We start from the raw sequence: 9966 nt of genomic DNA, 5'->3' as shown, positions 1-9966 counted from the left end.
GAATATAAGTGGTTGCAGAGCAGGAAAGCTTGACAGCATGAGACAGGGCTCTCGGATGAACCGGATCAGTTCTATCCGGTTCATTGTTGGTTCGAGTCCCCCGATCGGTATTAGCCCAAACCGGTCTTGGATATCTTTTAGACGTTAATTTCAAACCGGTCTTGACTGCTGCAGACATGCTCAAACTGCTCTCACCTCGCCTTTCCCTTCCTTGTACCTACAACTGCTACCATTCTCCTTCGTCAAGTATTAGGCTTAGGGTTTCCCGTCCAGCAGGTTCGAGGTTTAGGGTTTTATATCGGCATTTTTCGGAACCAATGAGCAGCTCTACCGTAGATGCAGTAGGAGAGCCCAGTTCTATTGCTTCCGATTCAGGAAATGCCGTCGGAAACACCCCAGAAGCTGACGTTCTAGTTCAGTATATCATTCTCCGTCGAGATCTAATTGATTCATGGCCACTTGGAAGCATCGTCACGCAAGGCTGTCATGCTTCTGTATCGGCGATCTGGAGTCACAAGGACGACGCCCATACCCTCGATTACTGCAGCCTTGAGAATATCAATTCCATGCACAAGGTAGAATATTTTTTTTCCTCCTCCTTTTATGTCTTTGGGTTTTGGATATATTCGAATTATCATTTATCGGTTCTGTCAGATTTCGTTTTTCGTTTGAACACTTTGAGGTTTTTCCACGAATAGCTACGTAGAGTGCATTTCCTTTAGGGAATGAAACCGGAATTTGTTTTCTGAGTTTTATCTCTGGACTTCTCTTGAGGCTTTGATTGGTAACTTTTTGTTACTAACACTCTTCTCATAAGAATTGTACATTCACTTGTTAAACTAACTCTATTAAGGTTCAGATTCAATTTGTCACCTCTTTGATTGGAGTGTGTAGTGGTCGAGCCTTGGCGCAAAGGTTAAGTTGCGCTATTGCAACTTGTTGGTTGCAGGTTCGAAACTTGGAAACAGCTTCTCCTGCGAAGCTGGGGGTAAGGATGCATACATTTGCCCCTCCTAGACCTGTAGTGGTGGGATAAACTCCTACCAAGCTTCTTTTTTTTTTGTTAAGGATCCTACCAAACTACTGTGATCCTAGAGTTATGTGGCTTCTGTTCTTGTTTATAAGAATGGGCTGCGGGTTACATGTCACGTTGATCATTTAAAAGCAAATCTTATGTTTAACAGGTTGACAGGTTTTGATTTTAGTTTTGGTCAATTTCTAGTCAATGAGCCCATGGTATGTGGACTTGTGGAGTGATGAAGCTATAATATCACCAGTCATTAATTTTCAAAGGCTATATTCCAATGGCTCTTTTCCAACGACTAGTTATCCCGTCCCCTATATATTTGTATTGTGAAGTATAGAAGAGCAAAGAGAAGAAAATTTTGATTCCAATGTAACCTCTTGTGGTGAGTTAGTCCCATTCTTGGGTTGAGTGAGTCCCCATTTGAGTTTGAGGTCTCTTCTGGTTGAATGAGTCCCACACTTCGGTTGAGTGAGTCCCCAATCGATCCCAGAGTTAAGTGGTCCTCTTTGACCCTTGTTATCTTGTATTTGACAATAAAGCTATTTTATATATTTTTGGGCTGCATCACAACGGCACAGTTGCACAGTGGTATTTCCATAGTTTCATTGATATTCATATTTATATCCCACCATCAATTTTTTGCTTGGGTTTATGTTGTATTAAAATCTTGAGAATATCAAATAGATTGGTAATTTTGTATCTTTGGCTTCCATTGATCTCTTGCAATTTAATTTCTGTTGCTTAATAATGAAATATAAACTCTCCTCTAGTTTTTATGTGAGAATTTGAAAGTGATCCTTGCACAATGCATGTCTATTATTTAAGAATGATTTGACTGTGCACAGAAAAAAAGGCCTTTATCAGCATAAAAAGGACAATATAAGCTTGGAAACCTTTGAATAATATAGAAGGTGGAAATGAAGCAGTAAAACCAGGTTTGAACCATTTCGAGAAAGATGTGGATATACTTCAAATTCCAGAATTTTGGATTACTTTTCCGACTTATAAAGTCTCGCATGAATGAAGAAATAAAAGTAAGAGAAATGTATTAAGCATTTCTAATTGTTTATGTCAAAAAGTCGAAATATTATTGCCTCAAGGATATGTTACTTTTTCAAACCTCACAAGGGCATCTATTCTGCCACGTGGACTGATAAGGTGTCGATTCTGATAGAGAGGCCATGGTCTAGATTAGCTATGTGTCAAATTCTAGAGTATAATTCAATCAAATACCTCCCCTTGTATTAGCATGCACCCCGTGTATGTTCATGCATGTGTACTGGTATTCTAGACATCACTGTGCACCCAACTCTGAGCAGGAACAGACGGTTTAGATAGGAAAAACCATGAAAAGGGACGGCTCAGTTCTGTCTTGCGATTTCTGGAAACATCACAAACAATTGTGACACCATTAAAAACCCATAAACAAAACATTCTTTTAGGGGGGGGAGGATTCATTTAAAACCACTTATGATAACAATTTTATTTGATAGAAAACAATAAGAGAATACATATGGCATCATATGATGCATGAGAGAAATTCAAAGCAAACAAAGTAGCAGCCCTCTAGATTCACTCCAATATAGGATAAGTCTCCGCAGACAAAATTCCCTCCCAACACTACCTTTCATGAACTCATCTGGCAACTTATTGCTAGATTTAGGAGTCTGATATAACAAGATGTTCAAGGAAAAACAGAGGTCTCTTACTATGAGATGAGAAATTTGTCAAGGACCACCAGACACTGAGACCACCAAGCAATAACCCATAGAAGGGTCTCCTTCAACCTCAACTGGGGAATATTGTGTTGGAGGAACCAATGAAGGCCAGAGAGCAAGTCTAGAATTTATTAAATCAGTTACACAAATGAGACCCCAGAAATCAGAAGTCCAGTAGAAATGTTCCGCAGATGATGTAGGACATTATAGAAATCAGCTAAGTTTTGGCACTAGAAAAAACCCATTAAATAGAAAACTATTAGATGTACATGATACGCATATGACTTACTCTTGGCTATCAACCTCTAAACTTTAGAATTGAAGGACAATACAAGGGAAAGGTTAGCTAAAATTTTGGGTTTAAGAGTAGCCAAATAGGTGCAGGTCATGAATTTGGATTTAAGAGTAGCCAAATATGTGCGAATGTGGGAAACTAGGTTTACAGTTGGATTTTGGTCAAGTGCCTCAAAACAATTAAAATAGTGGCGGAAACAAAGGTACAAACCAAGGTGATTTGCCGGATTTGGTGCCCAAGTTGATTTTGGGTGACATGATTTTTAGAAATTTGGGATTTCTGAAGGGTTTGATGAGTAGGGCTGATGATCAATGATTTCTTGAATATTAGAGTCGCTGAAAATAAAAATTTCTGCAGTAAGGAAAAGAAGAAAAGAACTAGGCAATCAGCCCTAAAAAGAAGAGCTGTGCCTCACAATTGAAAGAACTCGATAGACTGCTACTCTACTGCTACTTTCACTATAATTTGAATATAAAGACAAATGGTACCAACATGAGAAAAGAAAAAACAGCAAATGCCCCTATTACTAGTCCAACTGCAATTAAGAATTAACTAATGGACAAGGTCCAATAAAAGAATTACATAAAGGAAAATGGCTCATGTCTAGAGTCTTGACCTGCCCATTTATGTGTACGACAGAATTGCCACTAAACTCTTTTGTAACCCATTAGATTAAACTGTCTGCACCCAGATACCACTCGTAATTTTTAATAAAATAAACTAATAGGGACAGTCCTAGTGGACTCCATCTATCATACAAGTTTTAGGTCTCAGTTTCGCCCCTGGTTTCGCCAGGCCACGAAACTGAGTTCTGGCGAGATCTGGGCGAGTTGGTGTAATTTTTCCCCGTCTTGACTCGGTGGTGGGTTTCGGTGGCCATATGGCCAAGATAGGTCCTGAAACCTGACACCCATCCTATTTTAGGCCTTCTAAACACAATGTAAACATTAGTTTTTACAAATTCAAACCCAAAATGGTACTTTGGCTTCGGACCCTTGGTTGGTAGTCTACGGTGTAGGTGAGCTCTACCCTAGGCTATTCCACGCAATATTTAGAACACATATAATTAAAGTAGAGGTGTAAATCAACTTAATTAAGCATTAAAATTAAACCATTTAAGCATTAGGCATCATATTCATAATCATGTATGGTGATGGTTTGACAGTTTGTTAATAATTGTTAGAAACTTGGAAAGAGACATAAATTATACAAATACAAGTGTAAGTGTGTAACAAGTCCTACCATTTGAGAGTAGCTAGTACTGAAATGAGTGTCGGTGGATATTGAATCACATATGAAAACTACATAATCAACAAACAAGTATTGATCATGAATCTATGAAAAAAAACACCAAAACCCTCTCTTGATGTTGAAGCTTCAATCTTGAATCTCCAAGCTTTGATCTTCATTTCAGGTGAGATTTACCAAAAAAAAGCACCAAAATCCTCATCTCCAAGTGTTTTTCCTTCATAGCAGAGCAAGAGAGGCAAGATTTCGAGTTGAGGTCGAAATCTCGCTGAGAGGGTGCCTTTTTATAGCTTGGTTTCCGACCGAGTCGAATCGAGATCGAGATATACCACGAGATCTCGGCGAGACAATCTCGACCGTGATATTGCACAAATCCTGTATCGCCTATCCTTGCGTTTCAAGACTTCACAAAACCGAGTTTTTTCGAGATCTCGCCGAGATCTTGTACCATGACGGGCACAAATCTGCAAAGCAGCCTTGAGTTGACGTCCCAACACCACCTTCTATACACATTAAGGGGCTATATACAATCCCTATCAGCAAATGAAGTAGCTCAGAGTTGTTTTTAAATTGGATCAAATAAAATCTTCTTGCTCTTCCAGGTTTCCTTGGCCCGTCCTCTATGACTAATATTAATTTCAATGGGGCAATAATTCAACTTAATAATGTCTTCTGTTTGAAAAAATATATGAATGTCATTGAACGAACCAGTTTTCTTAGGCATATTTACTAAAGAATAAAGTGAAAATAAACTATATATGTGCATGCATGCCGAGAGGAAATCCAAATTAAATAAATAAAAAGTTACTGCAGAGCAAAAAAATTCACATAGTTACAGAAACCAACTCATCGATAAGATGATTAAATCAAATATGCAATGCCTGTAAATTTGTCTGATTCTTATGGTCATTAAAACCATCCAAAGGTACCCCCCCCCCCACACACAAACCCAAAAAAAAAAATCAAAGAGAAAACTAGTGGGACCATTTATGTGGTCTAGACATATGTTGTGCATCATAATTTATCCTGAAACTAAATGATCTATATCAATCTGTACCAGATGCAACTGGAAGGGATCTGGCATGTACAACATTGTTACTAAAACAGGCTGCGCATCAACTCGACCTGATTACTATTAGGGTCCTACTATGTCTGGTAAAATTTGATTTCCAATATTGTTGGTTCCCATATCCAAGAGCATTTCTTTCCCTTGTAGTTACTGCGAGAGCTATTGTGATGGCATCCTTAATTACTTATTAATTTTGGAGTCCACCCTCCTTAGAAATGAAACTGGATTAGCTTATTGTAGCAGAGATTGGGTTGTCACTCAAAATAATACACTTAAATTCTCAGGGATTTTCCCTTGTAAGAGCTAACGATTGAAGCATTACTTCTGTGATTTGTGAATGCACCCAATTTGGATGGCTAAGAAAATTGGCTGTTTTGTTAAATCCCAAAATAGATCCTGAAATAATACATTCAGAACTGCTTTTGTGGTTTTGCAGGTTACGCTGGAGGTCAAAGGAGAACCCCAGATCTTGAACTTATCAGAAAAACTTACAGCTGCTGGCATTGCTCATAAACTATGGATTGAACAACCTGAAAATTTTCCCACTTGTCTTGCTACAAAGCCATATCCCAAGTCTATAGTTTCATCATTCTTCAAGAAGTTGAAACTCTGTAAGTGAGAATTTTCAGGTTGCATCAACGGCATTACATCAAGTGATATTGATTGATGAGAGATGAGGATCCCCAAAGATATATGTAGAAATATTTTCCTACTTAATGATTTAATCCCTCTGCAGTCTGCATTGTAAATTTGTTGAATATTTTGTAATTGAAAATATCTTGGGCTAAGGCCACTTTGAACCAAATTATTTTAATCGCTTTCGATATATTTGACCAGTGAGATGTTGTGGGCTTCACTACAACACGAATCATACCAAATGCAGCCATAGAATGTCATGACTAACTGGTCTTTTATGGGAGATCTACTAGATAAGAATGAAAATTACAAGATAAGTAGGTTTCAAATTTGTTTTACATCCACTACTTTCTATTTTGAAAAGATTTACTCAATCCTCAAAGTTGGTTAATACTCATGCCACCCATGAACAAAATAAAAGTAAACTTTTAAAATTGTCCAAAAATCTGATTTAAACTTTTAAACGACAATGGGAAAATAGGAGGGGAGGGGTGCACAATTTTATTGTTTCTCTCGCTTTTTAATTTTTAAATTTTCTCTATGTCTTTTTCTCCAACTATGAATGGGTTGGGAGGGTATTTTGGAACATACTAAAACCCTAGGAGGGGTTGGTGAACCCTAGGATAGTGGGTGAACCAGAACCATCCTTTTTTTTTTTTTTTTAATATGTTTTTATTGTTTTTTATTCCAACAATTAAGATGTACTTCCCTTTGGATTCGATGTTATAGCTTTGTTTTTAATTTTTTTTAGGGGATAATAACCGTTTTGATTTCTACTCCTACAATTAAGGTACACTTTCATTAGATTTCACACTTTTTAAAACAGTTAAATGAGATTGGGACACTTTTGGAAGTTTTTCTTTATTTTATTTTGATGTGGCATGAGTATTAACCAACTTTAGGGATTAAGTAAATCTTTTTAAACTAGAACATAGTGGATGTAATACAAATTTGAAACCTACTTATCTTATAATTTCCATTCTTATCTAGTAGATCTGAGTAATTTTCCCTTCTTTTATTGGTTTAATATATATACTCGATTCAACAGTAAAATAGTTCTAATTAGTTTTAGATGGTTTAAACGGTTTCACTTCTTCAAACCAAAACAGACCATCTAATAACCGGTTTTATTTCATAGAATCAAAATCGAACTGATTAATTTTCAAATATTGGCAGCATCTCCAAATCCAAATTTCTAGCATGCAAGTTTCCTTAGTGTGCATAAAATGTGGGAGATGTTGTTCCAAGTAAATGATCCTATTTTTTAGGTAAAATTATGAGACAGAATATGGGACTGGGAAAATACTTGGCTTCGAGTGTAATACCCCAACTTTTAGAAATTCTAATAGTGATATACACATTATGGTACAAATGATTAATTTGTAATTTGTGTATGTGATGTTGGTTGAATGGTTCAACTATGTTTGTGGTTATGTTGAATGGTTGTGGTATTGGTTTGGTCAGCCAGTTAAGAGAATATAACAACAACAACAACAACAAAAACTCAGTCGTATCCTAACTAAATGGGGTCGGCTACATGAATTCTTGCCTACCAATCAGTTCTATTCGAGGTCATATTTGAAGCAAGTCCTAAGTTATGCATGTCTTTCTTCACCACTCCTCCTAAAGTCATTTTAGGTCTAGCCCTGGTTCTTTTAGTTCCTTCAATCTGAATCAAATCACTTCTCTGTACTAAAGCATACAAAGGCCTACGTTGAACATGGCCTTGCCACCTCAAATAACTTTCTCATAGTTTATCATGTATCGAGGCAACTCCCAAATCAGCTCTAATATGATCATTTCTTACTTTGACTTTCTTAGTTTTTCCACTCATCCATCTCACGTTCTTATCTCCGATCCGCTACACTAAGTTTATTTATATGATGCTTATTAACTGTCCAACATTCCGCACCATAAGAGAATGATTCAACTAATATATTAAAATAGGGGAAAAGAATGCCATATGGGAATTAAAGGGTCAATCAGGGCCAACCGGTCCAACCTAACCCAATCAAGGTCAATCAGGGTGGGACGGGGCTGGGCTAGGCTAAGATATCTCAGCCGACCTAGGGTCGGGTTGGGCTTGGGTTGAGCTAAGAGGACTCAAGGTTGAGTTAATGTTTTAAAATCTCGGGCAATCAAGGGCAACCCAATCCAGACAAACTCGATCAAGGTCAATCAGGGCCAGGCTGGGTTGGGCTGAGATATCTTAATCTGACCTTGGGCTAAGTTGGGTTTCGATTGAGCTAAGAGGACTCAGGGTTGACTTAGGGTTTTAAAAATTCAGACCCAACCGGGCCTGGTTCACCCGCAACCGTATGTACATATGTATGAGCGGGAAGAGGAGAGAAAATAGGAAGAAGGGAATAAAAAGAGAAAAACATGGGAGAGGAGAGAGAGAGATAGACTGCGAGAGAAACAAGGAGATAGAGGGTCCGAGAGAAACAAGAAGAGAGAGAGAGAGAGAGGACATGGGCACGATTGAGAGAGAGGGGATATAAATGAGAGAAATAAGAGAGGTCTCTCTCACGGTGCGGAAGATCAAGAAGGAGGAGGGAGATATTCTGAAGACAAACCCGAGTACGGTTTTTGATTTTCCATCACATCTGTAAAAATCTTTTTTCTTTGATCATTCTCTTGTTTTACTTCTGGAAAGCAATCTGACAAGAGAGATCATCGAGTACTTGAGTAAGAAACAGAGCGAAACAACAAAAAGGATAAAGATGAGGATTATGATAAAGGGTGGAGTGTGGAAGAACACAGAAGATGAGATCCTTAAAGCTGCTGTTATGAAATATGGGAAGAATCAATGGGCGCGGATCTCTTCCCTTCTTGTCTGCAAGTCAGCGAATCAGTGCAAATCTCGGTGGTACTAGTGGCTCGATCCGTCCATCAAAAAGGTAAGTCGTTGTGTTCTTTTTTAATCCATCTGAGACACTAGAACTTATTTCGGAGCCACTTATTTCCAGTCCTGTTTGATCCTTAGGTTGCTTCATTGGAATTTTCTTCCTTTCAGTTTGGTTTGACCCAGTTCTCATCGTTGCGCAGATTGAATGGACCAGAGAAGAAGATGAGAAACTGCTTCATCTTGCCAAACTCATGCCGACACAGTGGAGAACGATTGCCCCTATTGTGGGTCGAACTCCATCTCAATGCCTTGAGCGTTATGAGAAATTGCTTGATGCTGCCTTTGTAAAAGATGAAAACTATAAACCCAGCCATGACCCATGGAAATTGCGTCCTGGTGAGATTGATCCAAACCCAGAATCCAAGCCTGCACTTCCAGACCCTGTTGAGGTGGATAAGTATGAAAAAGAAATGTTATCAGAAGCACGGGCTCGGTTAGCAAACACCAGAGGAAAGAAGGCAAAGAGGAAAGCTAGGGAAAAACAGTTTGAAGAGGCCAAGAGGCTTGCTTCTTTACATAAACTGGGGGAATTAAAGGCATCTGGGATTGAAACTATAAATAGGAAGAGGAAAATGAAAGGAATAGACTATAATGCAGAAATCCCCTTTCTCAAGAAACCACCACTAGGGTTTTTTGACATTACAGATGAAGAAAGACCGGTGGAACAGCCTAAGTTCTGAACAACCATTGAAGAACTTGAGGATTAGACGTTTATGCTGATTTTCTTTTATCTTAGTATGTAAATTTGCTAGAACACTTTGGATACTTTTGAAAATTTTGGGTTGTAAAAATTTTATTGTTCATCAACTGTTAGATTTTTTTTTTGGGGTGTAAACTGTTAGAAACCATCAGTGCAATATAGGTATCTTTTCAAATAATATTTTCTGGGATTTATCAGTATCGAAATCCACCCCCAACTCTCAGTTTGAGGTTACGATCTCTTGCTGCATTTCTTTCTACAGTTTTGTGTTCAGAGACTAGTTTAGGATAGTTAATACATGACAAAGTTGAGTTGAATTTATAAATCATTGTATCTATAACTAATGTAGAAATTTTATTTATACC

At 37.9% G+C, this 9966-nt stretch overlaps 1 protein-coding gene and 1 long non-coding RNA gene across 2 annotated transcripts; both read left to right on the top strand.

Annotated features, from left to right (window-relative positions):
- Positions 1 to 151: 151 nt before the first annotated feature.
- LOC122645821 (putative peptidyl-tRNA hydrolase PTRHD1) lies at positions 152 to 6092 on the top strand. Its single transcript, XM_043839197.1, has 2 exons — positions 152 to 575; positions 5794 to 6092. The coding sequence occupies exons 1-2, from the start codon at positions 177 to 179 to the stop codon at positions 5974 to 5976; spliced, it is 582 nt and encodes a 193-aa protein (XP_043695132.1). The 5' UTR covers positions 152 to 176; the 3' UTR covers positions 5977 to 6092.
- A 2600-nt stretch (positions 6093 to 8692) lies between these two features.
- LOC122645828 lies at positions 8693 to 9364 on the top strand. Its single transcript, XR_006330522.1, has 2 exons — positions 8693 to 8893; positions 9042 to 9364. It is a non-coding gene; the product is annotated as an uncharacterized LOC122645828 (long non-coding RNA).
- The last annotated feature ends 602 nt before the right edge of the window (positions 9365 to 9966 follow it).

This window comes from Telopea speciosissima, chromosome 1 (genome assembly GCF_018873765.1).
Source record: "Telopea speciosissima isolate NSW1024214 ecotype Mountain lineage chromosome 1, Tspe_v1, whole genome shotgun sequence".
In the NCBI taxonomy this organism is placed as follows: Eukaryota; Viridiplantae; Streptophyta; class Magnoliopsida; order Proteales; family Proteaceae; genus Telopea; species Telopea speciosissima.
This window is presented reverse-complemented; position numbering and strand designations above follow the sequence as displayed.